We start from the raw sequence: 13,322 nt of genomic DNA on the forward strand, positions 1-13,322 counted from the left end.
GGCAAAGGCACAGGGCCCCCCTTCATGCCCCCATCTTTTCTTAAGGCCCTGTTTTAGGGAAGCTAAGTTCTCTATTTATTGGAAAGAGCCCTAGATTGGTCAGTGAGAAGCTCCAGGCCAGCCCTGGCATTGACTGGCCCTGTGTCCCTCTGGGCAGGGCTCTCAGCCTCTGTGCCCCTTTAAGATTGGGCATGTGCCCAGTCCTAAGTCAGCCTGGAGGACACCCAGCTCTCTGAAAGCCACCGTGCCTAAGAACAAGTCCCTTGGGCATTTCCTTCCACACCCTGACCTACTTGTCCTGGCGCTCTTAGCACCCACTCCACACCGTGTCTTTCTCCCTAAACCCCTTCAGGGCCAGCAGCATGATCCCGCTCTACAGGTCAGGAGCCAAGGCTCAGGGCAGGTGAGCTCTCTCCTGAGACGGAACGGCCGAAAACCGGCAGAGGCAGGATTTGAGCCCCGGCCTGGTGCTCTTGAACCACCTCACCGTGGGCCCCGAGCAGACAGCTTGGAGCACGGGGCTCCGGTTTCCTCTTTTCACAAAACAGTGAAAGCCACAGATGAACTATTTACTCTTCAAGTTTACCGTGAGCGTGGCAGGCACTTTTGGGTTTGTGACACCGTCCTGAAAGGTTTCATGTGCCCAACAAGCGTGCACTAGGGGAAGCTCCTCGGTTTCTGCGCAGATCTCCTGGCACCTTCCGGATCTCACACCCGAAAGTTCGCGCTACGTCAGGCGGTGTTAGAAGCGGCCTGGCAGCCAGGGCCGGCGCTCGGCTGCAGCCCTGCCTCCTGCTGCCCGGGGAAGCAGGTGATGGCGACACCAGGAGGTGCCCAGATCACGCAGAGGGAACGTGTCGGGGCAATCCAGGTCACTGCCCTCGAACAGCGCTGCTCCCTGCCTTGAGCTGGGCTGCCAGGGGCACAGGGCAACTCAGGCAGGGGTGGGAGGACCCCAGGAGGCCATCCTGCTTCCAAGAGGGCCGCCTTCCAGTCACCCCCGAGGGATGGCAAACGCAAAGCTATGGCCTCTCGTGGTGCTGCGTTCAAGTTTGCGACGCTTTGAGAACGACACACGGTTGGAAGAGGCCGTTTTCTGATTCTGAGAAAGAACTCTGAAATCAGGCGCGTTCGTTAAGAAGTTCGTCTGGCTACGAGGCTGACGGGCTTCCAAGGTGCCCGGGGGAGGTCCGCGTGCTCTGCTCTAGCCAGCATCTGCACCGCCGGGGGCGAGCACCCTGCTCCCTAGAAGTGGATGCTTCCAAGACATTCACAAATACCCCTTCCCTTCTCTTACACTGCTCTATTACCTTCTTCCTTTCAAAAACACAAAAAATGTCCCTTGAGGCCACCCCTCCCCTGTAGGTGACAGGTTCCTCTTTCCCTGTTGCCTTTCACAGAAACACTTCTCCAAAGACTTGTCCGCACGCACGTCCTCACCTCCACTGACTCCGCAGCGTGGCCTCACGTGGTGTCCGTGCTCGCCCCACTGACACCGCGGGCCCCCGACCTCCTTGTTGCTAAACCCCGGCCGCTTCTCTGGCTGGTCGGATTGACCGCCCCCCCCTCCGCCGCTCCCGAGGCTGCTCCTCCCTAGGTCCCAGGGCCGCTGCTGGGAGTGGGAGGGGGCAGCACATGTGACGGGTTGGCACCAGCTCCCGGTGGGATGATTCTCAGCCCTCCTGGAGCCTCCTCTGACCCGCGCCCTCCTGGCTGGCCTTCCCGCCTCCTGGCCACTCCTCCATCTACCCCCACTCCGTGGGTCACCCCATCTGGTCCCCCGCCTGGAGCACCAGGTGCACACTGTCACTTTACACGACGCTCAAGTCCATGTCCCCAGGGATCCCGATGGCTTCCTGATCTCCAGACACTTCTATCTGAGCAACCGCAGGACAGCTCCCTGGTGACTACGAGGTCACCCAAACAGAAGAAAACGACTCCTGGTTTTCATCCCCACTGTGTTTTGCTTCCAGGCCTTCCCATCCCAGAAAATGGCGCCACCAGGCCGATGAACCGGGAGCCCACGTCCCTTCCTCCTTTCCCCGAAATCTCACGTCAGCAGGTCCCGTCGGTTCCAACTCGAAAACATAACTGGAATACAGTCCCCCTCCACACGGTCACGGCTGGGTTCCGAGCCACCACCCTGTCACCAGACGACACCAACGGCCCCGTAAGGCGCTCCCGGCTTCTGTGTTTGTCCCTTCCAATTCTGGCCCCCCGGGCGTAGCCAGGGTGACCTTCTGCAGTGGTAGGGCAGGCCGCCCCTGACCTGTATCTTGTAGGGCAAGGCCACCCCTGACCTCTTGCTTCTCAAAAGCTTCTCGGCAATTCTTGTTCATTTCTTTTTTTTAGGTGAAACTTAGAAGCAAATAATTCAACGGCAAACCAATCCAGACCAAAGATCTACTCATTCAGTTCATACTTCCTGGAGGCCTCCTCCCTGCAGGCAGCGTTCTAGATTGTGAGGTCTGAGTTAACAATCCTTCCCTTTGGACGGCTCTTGCCCTTTATACAAACCGAGTAAATTACAGCCTGGCTTTCGTAAACAGAAGCCCGGGGACTTACGTTTCTCTTTAAGACCAAGCGATTGATCGCGCGGTAAGTGGTACCGGCCCCGTAGCTTTCCCCGGGGAATCCGGGTTTTGCTTACAGACATTCCAAGGTGACGTTGTCGGCGCCGGTCGCTTACCTCCCTGAGGCAGGTGTAGATGGGGCAGACGAGCACGCGGAAGGGCTCGCCCGTGCTGCTGCGCATGGTGCCGAACACCTCGCACAGGAAGGTGATGAAGCCAAGCCAGCGCTCCACGTCTTGCTGCTGCAGCTCCTCCCGCACCGTGAAGTCCTTCTGCGGAGGCACAAGAGACCGGGTCAGCCTCGCCAAGGTCAGCCTGCTCAGCCGTAGCGCCTACCGGCTAAGGGCTAGTCCGAGGCAACTGGTCAACCCCACGCTTTCAGTGGCTGGAGGGTGACTGCTGGGGACTCCAGAGCCACCCCGACCTGCGTCCACAGCGCCTCTTCCTCAGTTTCCAGATTGGGGGCCCGTCAGCCTTGCCTCGCTGACCCCAATAGCGAGGTGGGGGAGTGAGATGAAGGCGAGATGACACCTCTCCCAGGGTCATCGCCTCGCCCATTCCACCCGCTCTGGTTAACCTCCAAAGCACCTTTGGAGTCAAGTACCCTAACTGTTCATATTCGATCATCACAATGATCCCATGAGGTAGGTCCTATTATTGCCCCATTTTATAGATGGTGAAATGGAGGTTAGAGAAGTTATCCAATTTGCCCATGGCAGAGCTGGGATTTGAACCCAGATCTGCCTGCTCTGGACACCAAGCTTTTCTTCCTCTTCCTTTTTATTTTTATTTTCTTTTAAAAGTTTTCAGTGTTTATTTTTGAGAGAGAGAGAGAGAGAGAGAGAGAGAGAGAGAGAGACAGAGGGGGAGGGGCAGAGAGAGAGGGAGATAAAGTCTGAAGCAGGCTCCAGGCTCCGAGCTGTCGGCACAGAGCCCCACGAGGGGCTCGAACGCACAAACGATGAGATCATGACCTGAGCTGAAGTCGGACGCTTAATTGACTGAGCTACCCACGTGTCCGTAAATGTTTGTATATTTTTGAGAGAGAGAGAGGGAGAGAGAGTGCAAGTGGGGAAGGGCAGAGAGAGAGAGGGAGAGAGAGAGAGAGAGACGGGGACAGAGGAGCCGAAGTGGGCCCTGCGCTGAGAGCAGGGAGCCCAGAGGGGCGGCCTGGTGGTGTTTTAGGTACCTGTGAATGAATACATGACTTTGCCCACCACCCTAGGCCTATAAAGGGCCCTGGACTGCTGTCCTAGAAGTCATGAATCTTTAGGTCATTTCATTCTCATTAGCCTGTGTTTGTCCCACTATATCCTTATGTGGTCAGAGCAGAGGCAGACATTAGTGTTTCAATGTTCGAATGGGAGAGACTAAGGCTCAAAGAGGTTAAAAGACTGGATCGAGGTCACTTAGCATTGGAATCTGAGTAAGAACCTCCGCCCTACCATTGCTCTCGAGATACTGGCCTGAAGGCTCTCAGCCTTGGTTGCACGCTGGAGTCACCTGGAGGAACCTGGAAGCTACAGATGTTTGGGCTCCACTGCAGAGAGGTTGGTGTCGCTGGCCACGGTGGGGCCAGGACCCTGGTAATCCGTGAAAGCCTCCAGGTGATTCCGTTGTGCAACAACGCCCGGCCTTTATAAAGTGCCGACCTGGGAGTCAAGTCGGGGCCCTCTATCAGTGCCTGAGTTATCCTTTCCCCATCTCCCAGAAAAATGCCTGTGCAGGCGGACGTAGAAGAAGAAATCCCCACGACAACACTGAGAAGGAAGATAACAGTTCACCAACAGACTCCTCACCAGACTCGGGAGGTTGACGCCAGTAACTAAAATGCTGTCGTGAAGAAGCTCTCTTTGCCCGGGGCAGCTTAAGCCTCCTCCCCAGAAGACCAAAGTCAAGGGGTAGATGGGCAGGCAGCTTGGCCTTCAGCCCTTCCCCGTCGACCCCTGGCTGGTAGGCAGTCTGTGGCTGCTTTCGCACCCCGTCCCGTGCACCAGGGCAGCTCCTACCAGCACTGCTCTTGCCCTGGTCACTAGGGATTCAGGGGCCGAAGGCACCCTGTGTCCTCAGAGGCGCGGTACTATCAGGCAAAGCGCTCTCAGTCAGGAAAAGGCTTGGGGCTGTGCATACCAGAAGCCACAGAGTTTAAAAAACCGATCACATCTGATCAAAGAACTACAGCTTGACTCAGTTTCCTCCCGGTAATCAGTGGCCCCAAGAGAGGATTCTGTTTGGGGCTGGCAAAACGCACTAGGAATCTGAACACCTGCTAAATACTGGAAATCACACTTGGGGTGTGCACATGAAACCACCCACAGAGAGGAAGACTCGACCGCTGCCGCAGCAGACATCGAGAATTCCAAGGATGATCCATACGGCTAACCCCAAAACCAAACTGAGCCTCTGTCATTCAAGGGTAAGGGAAGAGAAAAGCAATGTGCCCTCTATGGGAAGAGCCTGCACCGCAGAACAGGGGCGTGCTACCCTGAAGGCCTAATGGTAATGCATGGCTTTGAAAATGAAAACAAGGTGCCAAGAATAAATAAAGTTAAAAATTCAAGTACAAAACATGGTGGGCTTTTAGGTCCCGAAGGGCAATAGCATGGGTTCTGTGACAGGTGGAGGGGCATTCACAAGTGGGGATCACGACTCGCTAGAAGCCCCAAGCAGCGAGGAAGTGTTAAGATGGGAGCCGGCGTTCGGGGGGGAACCGAATGGGAATGAGGAACACAGTGGCAACATGGGGACGTGAGCCGAAGGCAACAAAGGACGGAATGGGTTCTGCAGAAAAAGTCGTACATAAGACAAACTTGGAAAACAACTAGAAAGCTGAAGATGGATGAAAAGGAAATGAAAAAGGAGGAGACTGAGTGGACGGATGTCTCACCTATGAATTACAGAGGTTTTCAAAAAGGATCCCAGAATAGATGGGATACAGAGACCAGAGCGAAACACTTTGAGTTGAAAACCAGAAGTCAAAGAATACACTCTTCAGGTGGAAAGGGCGCACGGCGTTCCGGAGCCCCACCATTGATACTTAGCAGGAGAATTTTCTTTTTTAATTTCAAGAAAAAGAAAAATTCTAAAAACAGCTTTGATCAGGGCGCGGCGGGGGGGGGGGGGGCGGGAAACAACCCTAGGTTTCTTACAAAGGAACAAAAATGTGGTTGGCCTTACACTTCTGTATTTGATGTTAAAACTCAGAGACACCGAGGCAACATCTTCGTTTGTTTGAGGGGGAAAAGAACACACAGAGCGCCGAGCAAAAGCAGGAGAAACGCATCTTACATAAGTAAATGTTCTTCAAAGTCCTACCTACATGCTTAATAAGGAAGGAAATTCTGACACGTGCTACAACACAGGTGAACCTGGAGGACATTATGCTAACTGAAATATGCAAGCCACAAAATGACAAATACCGTATGATTCCTCCTCCACAGGTAACTGGAGAAGTCGAAATCACAGAAACAGAGGGCAGAATGGTGGTTGCTGGTGGCTGGGGAGAGAGGGGACCGGAGAATTGCTTGATGGGTTAGAGTTTCAGTTCCGTAAGATGAAAAAGTTGTGGAGACTGGTTGCACAACAATGTGACCATAGCTAACATGATGGAATTGCACACATATAACCGGTCGAGACGGTAAATTTTACTTATGTGGTGTTTTCTGTTGCCGCAGTGAAAAATCATTTAAACATGTAAAAGCTTTCTTAAGAGCATGCCCAGCCAACAAAATTTAGACTCAGCTTGAGGAAATCAGAGTAGAGCAGGACCAGAAGTGAAAACTGAAACGAGGTAGACAGACTGATGAAGTTAAAATAAGTAATTATAACTTTGGTTGTAAGATAGAATCAAAAGCCGGAAACAGTCCTTGAAAGAGAAGCTATTTGATCTTTAAACGAAATCTGAATAAGAATCTTATAGTAGTAGTGATTTAATAATCTAAGATTAAATTAGTGAAGACTGATAAATACTGGTAGAAAGGAACAGAAGACTGTAAGGCATACACATTTCATAATTTAGACCCGAAGGATTCACAAGCTATTGTGTTTTCCTTAAGTACGGTAAACATAGAAATAGAAGTTAAACTATGACTTTGAAAATATTAAAAATAAACACTAGTAACCATTGGCCACCCTGAAACAGGATATATAAAATAAATGGATGGGTAAAAATAATGGTGGGAAAATAAAAATAAAATGAAAACACTAGTAAAATCAAAGTAGTTTTCAAGATAACAATAGTTAAGTAAAATAAAAAAGGTTTTATATATATATATGTATAATTACATTCATAATAGATAACAAGAAAGATTATATACTACATAGCATCGACTCAAATATATAAAACAAAATCTCTTGAAACATAAGGAAAAAAAGAAAAACAGTATTTGGAAACGAAACCACTAGTATTCCATGGCTAATGGACAAAATTTAATCACTTAGATGGTTTCAATAATGTAATTAATAAGACTAAAGGGAAACTAGCCTCATGTAAGTTGTGATTCACTACAAATTTCCAAGCACAGAGATTCTATTTGGGCCAAGAATTAAGAGCGATAAAAGAACAGCCAATTACTTGGGTGTTTAAAAATAGTCTCCTAAAGAAAGATGGAATGAAGAGATCCTCAAATATATGATAATAGATTAGGAAATAGAGAGTTATAAACACTTGCGGGAGGTGGTCAAAGCTATAATGAAAGGTAAGTTTATAGTCTTAACTATTTGGGCTATTCAAAAGAGGAAGCAAATACATCATCCAAACCTATTCTGTCCAGTATGGTAGCCACTCGTGACATAGGACTACTGAGTGCTTGAAATGTGGTCATACAAACTGAGATGTGCTGTAAGTGTAAAATAGAGGGGAGTTGTTAAAGACTTAGTATCAAAGAATGTAAATGTCTCATATTTAAAAAATACCAACTACATGTTGAAATTTTGGATATACTGGGTGAAATATGTTATTAAATTCGAAATTACACATGTGGAGGAGGCTCCTGGATGGCTCAGTCGGTTAAGCTGTCTGACTCTTGATTTCGGCTCAGGTCATGACCTCATGGTTTATGGGATCAAATGCCACGTTGGGCTCTGTGCTGAAGCATGGAGACTGCTTGGGATTCTCTCTCTCTCTCTCTCTCTCTCTCTCTCTCTGTCCCTCCTCTCCCACCTCTCTCTGTCTCTCTCAAAGTAAATAAGCTTTTATTAACAAGGCTCTAGTAACTAAGGAAATATATGAAAGGACATAATAGAGATAAAGCCCAAAACTAATTAATTAGAAAACAGAGAAAGGAAATTATGTAAAATCAAGAAAGAAGAAACAGGAATAAAGCAGAAATACAGTCAAAATATTAAAAAAGATATACAGTAGATAAAAATGTAATAAAAGCTATTTACAACGCTGTGTTGATGATTTGGGGGAAAATGATAAAACAGGCGATGTTAAAAAAAATAAATATAACCACACTTTACTTAAAAAATCAATAAAAAAGTCAGAAAAGATAAAAATCATAAAACAAAATGAAAAGTTCTGAATTTGGAGGTCTCTAAACTTATGATTTTTATAGGTAAGTTGATTCAAATTTTCAAAAAATTAGATAGCTGCTCTGCTATGTTGACTGATCTAGAACATAAAAAGATAAGTTTTTCCAGTTTCCTATTACCCAAATCTCATGATAGTATATTACAAGCAAGCAAGTCCATGGGCTTATCTCTCTGATGTGAGTTGATGTGAAAGTCCTAAATGAAATGCTAGTAAATAGATCGTTATAACCAAGTAGATTTTATGCCGGAAAGGCAAGGACAATTTAGTATTAGGAAATCCATCAACATAATATATTACATCAATAGGCCTAATTAAAAAATTGCAGCAACGTCCATGACCCTTGGAAGGAGATAAAATGATTTGATGTGGTTATGCGTATGAAAAACCCAGGAGAACCCTCTAATAAAGATTCGAATTAAGAAGACAGTTTAGCCACTAATTAATTAATAAGAGTATTTAGACCCAAAATTAATAAACAAAAATCAACAGCTTTTTAAAATAAGATTAACCAGTGAGATATTTTAGTGCACAAAAGCTCATTTTTTAAAACAACAAAAATACTTAACTAACATTATTTAGAAATGTGCAAAATTTCTACGAAGAAAATTGCAAAACCAAACTGAGAGATTCCGGACAGTCTTCAACAAATGAAGAAACACACAATATTCCTTAATGGGTAGATAGCATTATAAAGATAGTGATTCCCTGTGAAATAATTCACAAGCGTAGCTTTGGTTTGTACTCCATATTCCAATGGGAACTCTTTGGAGGGAAAAGGGCTTAAAAAAATAATCCTAAAAGTAATTTGAAAGAGTACAGGAGAAAAGCTAAAATCAGAACCATCAAAATTGCAAAGAGTCATACGGGTTTTCACCTATCCTAAAGCTTTAATTCGAAAGGGTGTGGAACCGACATAAGAATGGATAGTTAGATCACATAGCCTAGAAACAGATTTGGTATCCATAAGGATTTATCACATGGTCCCCAGAGGACCACAAATCAGTGGCAAAGGGAGCATTAGTCACTCAGGCAACAGTACAGGTACAGCTGTCTAAGTACGGGAGTTGGGGGGGGGATAATACTTTAGAGTCTCCCTTCACACTGGGCCCTAAAATGAATACCAGATGGAATAAAGAGGTAAACCTTCAAGAAAAAAAAAAAAAAAAAAAAAAAAAAAGAGACAAACCACATGAATTTGAAGAAAATTAGATGGAGAATAAAATTTCTGGATGGAGAAGGGCTTTCCACATTAACACAACAAAGGAATGCATCAAAGTATTACAAACACACTTAGAAGGCAATTAATAGTCTGCGAAAAAAGTCTGTAATAATTGTGACACAGGGCAACAGTCAGTCTATAAACACCTTGATCAAATTTGTAATACAAGTACTAAATCCCTCATGGATGAATGGGAAAAGGCCATTACAGGATAATTCACATATGAAAACATAAATTGCTGATAAATAAATAGAAACAAATTAATTAAGTCTCAGTAGCAATCAAATTCATGAAAATACCATTTTTTTCTACCTTCTATATTAATAAATTAAAAACCGGTGATGGTCAGTGCTGGTGAGGATGCGGTGAGATAGACATTCATATGCGTGCTGTGTAAATTGGTTATACGTTCCTAAAAAGATCTTAAAATAAGCCTTCAAAGTGTTCTTATTTGATTTAGCAATTGCACTTGGGGATAATTATCATAAGGCAGTATTAATAGTAACAGGAAAAATAAGCTTAACAAGCACAAAAATTCAACAACCTAAGTATCCAACAATAGGAGAATGATTAAGTAAGCGATAATCCTTGCACCCATGAAAAATTACGTTTATGAGAAGTTTATAACACCATGGGAAAATGGCTATATAACGTTAAGTGAAAAAACCGAAAGCATAATTGCATGTAATTGCATGTAATCGCATCCACAAATTTTTTGAAAACATTTTTATTTATTTTGAGAGAGGGAGAAAGAGAGAGAGTGTGAGTAGGGGGAGGGGCAGAGAGAGAGAGGAAGAGAGAGCCGGCTCAGTGCCGTCAGCGTGGAGCCCGATGCTGGGCTCGAACCCACGAACCGTGAAGATCATGACCTGAGCCGAAATCAAGCATCAGATGCTCAACTGACTGAGCCACCCAGGCACCCCCGTGAAATTTTCTTTGAAAGGAAAAAGATGAGAAATATCCAAGGTGTAACAGTCGTTGTTTCTCAACAGTGGATTTATGGATGACCTTTGTTTTTTACTTTTTATTACTTCCTGAATGTTTCTATTTTTCTGTGAACATTTTGTTTTATAATCAGAAAAGCAGTTCCTTAGGAAGAAATTGGCAGGTTGTGACCCTTTCCCTTGATTTTTTTGACGAGGACAGCGGAACTCCTGGAGTGTTCTACAAGCTAGCGTTGACTCTCACTGGAAGGGGGGGGAAATGCGTTGTGAACATGCCCAGCTCAGAGGCCACCGAAACCCAGCTGCGTGTCTTCTCTGGGCACACATGTTGTCGGCTGCCGGCTTTTCCTCTGAAACAAGGAGCTCTTTTCTGCCAACCGAAATCGGCCGTCCCCTGGGTCTCAGCTCTGCCTTCAACATCGGCCTCTTGCATCCAGAACCAGCAAGGGGCCTCAGATTGGTGGCAGCCATTTCAAAGTCTGGTATTTGGCTCCAGGTTCTCATCTGCCTGGCAGGCTCCCTCCCAGCAACCCCTAGTGCCTTTCCCCAAACTTTAAGGCTACCATTTAAGCCCTGTTTCCTGCCTAAAACTATTTATTGACGTACTGCTATTTCCTGCACCGGCCACATCAATAAGCCCTGAAAGCCATTCAGTGTCTCAGGTTTCTCAAGGCATTCTGGGAAATTCTTCCCTGCTCTGGATAACCACATGAACTCTGGCATGATAGAGTCCTGTGGTCAAGCCAAAAACAGCTGCGTACAGGCACAGGGGGGAGACACCCCCGCCCCCAGGCAGCCACGGCACTGGGGAGATGCCGTCCTGAGCGAGGGGAGGGGTAAGGCATAAGGATCACAGTGTATTCGGACACTTCCTGAAGTCCACGGGCGGCCCCACCGCTCCCTGCAAACTCACCATCATTCCCTTCTCCTTCTTTGAAAACAAACGACCCGGGGAAATGTGCCCATGCACACTCTACACCCCCAGTGACTCCGGTTTGTTTCTGGGCAGAGAGGTGGCTGGGGCTGCCATCTCCCCAGCGGGGAGGAGAAAGTGCACTCTTATTTACTTCTGGCAGGAAGTTTCTTTTTCCTGGAGAGGCTGGGATGAGACGTGGGAGGGACAGGCATTGAGGAGCTGGTGACAGCCAGCGGCAGTGAGTGGGTCTCAGCCCTTCTCCTCGGCCACTGGCTGGAGGGCTCAAAGAGAGTATTTGATGGGATTCTTTATATCGGAAAGATGAAAAGTCATTTTCGACTAGGAGGTGCTCTATTTTTATTCGGCGCAGGCTTTCACTTCCTTCAGGCTTCTGCTTCAGTGTCAGCCACTCAGGGAGGCGCCCCTGCTGCCGACTCCCTCTCTAAAGTAGCAGTCCCCCCAGAGGCAGGGGAATTCCCAAGCCCAGAGCTGGTCCGGAGAGGAAACTAGAGCCTAGCTAGATCAATCTCCTGTGGCCTGAGACAGAGAATCCTGGATGTGCCATTTCCTGTCCTTTTCTGGGCTGGGGCCTCCGGGCTCCACGAGACCCCTCTGCAACCTTATGAAAGGAGATTCAGGGAAATTAAGCCACCTCAGGTTGGTTTCAGTGGCTTCGTACCAGAAGAAGTGATGGCTATAAAAACAGGCCCACCTTCTGTGATTGAACAGTGGATCCCTGGGCTCCAGGCAGGACGGAATGGCGCTGGGAGCCAGGCATCAGGACACATGGCCGGGCCGGGTCGGTAAGGAGAATGGGCTGAGGCTGGGTGGGCATGCCTCCAGCACAGTGTCAGGGTCAGGGGAGGAGAAGGGAGGAAGGGCTATCTGGTAGGCATCTTTGTCTTGGCCAGGCTGCCTCCGGCAGCCCACACACCCTGCCTCTCACACACCCACTTGGGGCAGCATCATGGAAGGATCACCCAGGGCTTGGCGTCCCTCCGACTGGGTCAGAGAGACCTTCTTGGCTTCAAAGAGTGACGCGTGCGGTGTATCTGGCGCACAGTAGGTGTTTAACAAGTGGCGGAGAGACCTCTTGGTCATCGCATCCTGAGTCATTCTGTCCACCAAAGCTGGCCCCGGACCTGGCTGCCCCCCATCCTTCTGGCAGGCTGTGGGTGCAGCCCCGGCCGAGAGGCATGCTCACCAGGCTGCACCCACAGCTGGCCATCACGGCCACACCGTGGCCACGGCTGCTAGTCTTGACTCGGTCTTGTTAGGTGCTGAGGCCTGGCACTGGGGATTCACTCAGTAGTACCTCAGCTCTGCAACAGTGAGACTCTGACCCATAGGTCACTCAGGCTCGGGCCTGAGACTGCTGTGGCTCCCCATCTTGTCTGGAGGGAGAAGGTGGCTGGAGGCCAGTGTGAGCACAGGGCTGCAGCCTTCCCCCGCCACGACTGGTTGCTTGCCTGGAGTTCTGATGTCTGCTGGGCCCTGCACTGCTCCTTGGCTCTGGGCATGTCCTTTCCCACTCCAGGCGGGACTTCTCACTGAGTATCCCTGACATGCCTGGCCCGCGGACCAGACATCCACCCACATGATGCCAAAGCCCTGGTCGCTCTCACTCTCCACTGCTTCACTCTGCTGTGCGCTGTTGGGTAGTGATCTCAGCTGGGAGTGACAGAAAACCCTCCCAAACCCGCACGCGGCCTCAACTGGCTAATAGGAGGGGTGGGGTCCAAGGACACAGCCGATCCACGGGGCTCACGCAGTGATGCCAGAGCTGGCCCTCCCGCTCTTGCCTCTGCCTGTCTTGGTTTTGTGCATATTAACCACTTTCTCTCCTGCCAGGGTCTCCCTTTGCGACGGCAAAGGGCAGAGATGGTGGTCAGTAGGTCCCAATCTCTATCATAATGGCTTGTGAGCGGAAGGAAGACAGACCTCCCTGTGTCCTACTGTCCAAACCACAAATCTCAGGGACAGATTCTGATCGGCCCCGCTTGTCACATGACCATCCCTCAGCCCAATCACTGCGGACGTGGACATGGGGCTCCCTGATCTGCCAGACCCATGTTGCCAATTTCATAGCTGGGCAGGTGGGGCGCTACGACTGATCCCCAGACCACAGATAGAG

General features: G+C 48.5%; 1 protein-coding gene across 10 annotated transcripts in view; it reads right to left on the bottom strand.

Annotated features, from left to right (window-relative positions):
* Positions 1-13,322, bottom strand: part of CTIF (cap binding complex dependent translation initiation factor) — a 294,493-nt gene that overhangs the window by 38,249 nt on the left and 242,922 nt on the right. For 9 of the 10 annotated variants that reach the window (XM_058692168.1, XM_058692164.1, XM_058692171.1 and 6 more), the window contains one exon: positions 2,690-2,845. The exons of the other annotated variant lie outside the window; for it this stretch is intronic. In XM_058692168.1, the coding sequence (XP_058548151.1) occupies positions 2,690-2,845 (156 nt within the window). The remainder of the gene's footprint in view (positions 1-2,689; positions 2,846-13,322) is intronic. 10 annotated transcript variants of the gene reach the window in all.

This window comes from Neofelis nebulosa, chromosome 11, assembly GCF_028018385.1.
Source record: "Neofelis nebulosa isolate mNeoNeb1 chromosome 11, mNeoNeb1.pri, whole genome shotgun sequence".
Lineage (NCBI taxonomy): Eukaryota > Metazoa > Chordata > Mammalia > Carnivora > Felidae > Neofelis > Neofelis nebulosa.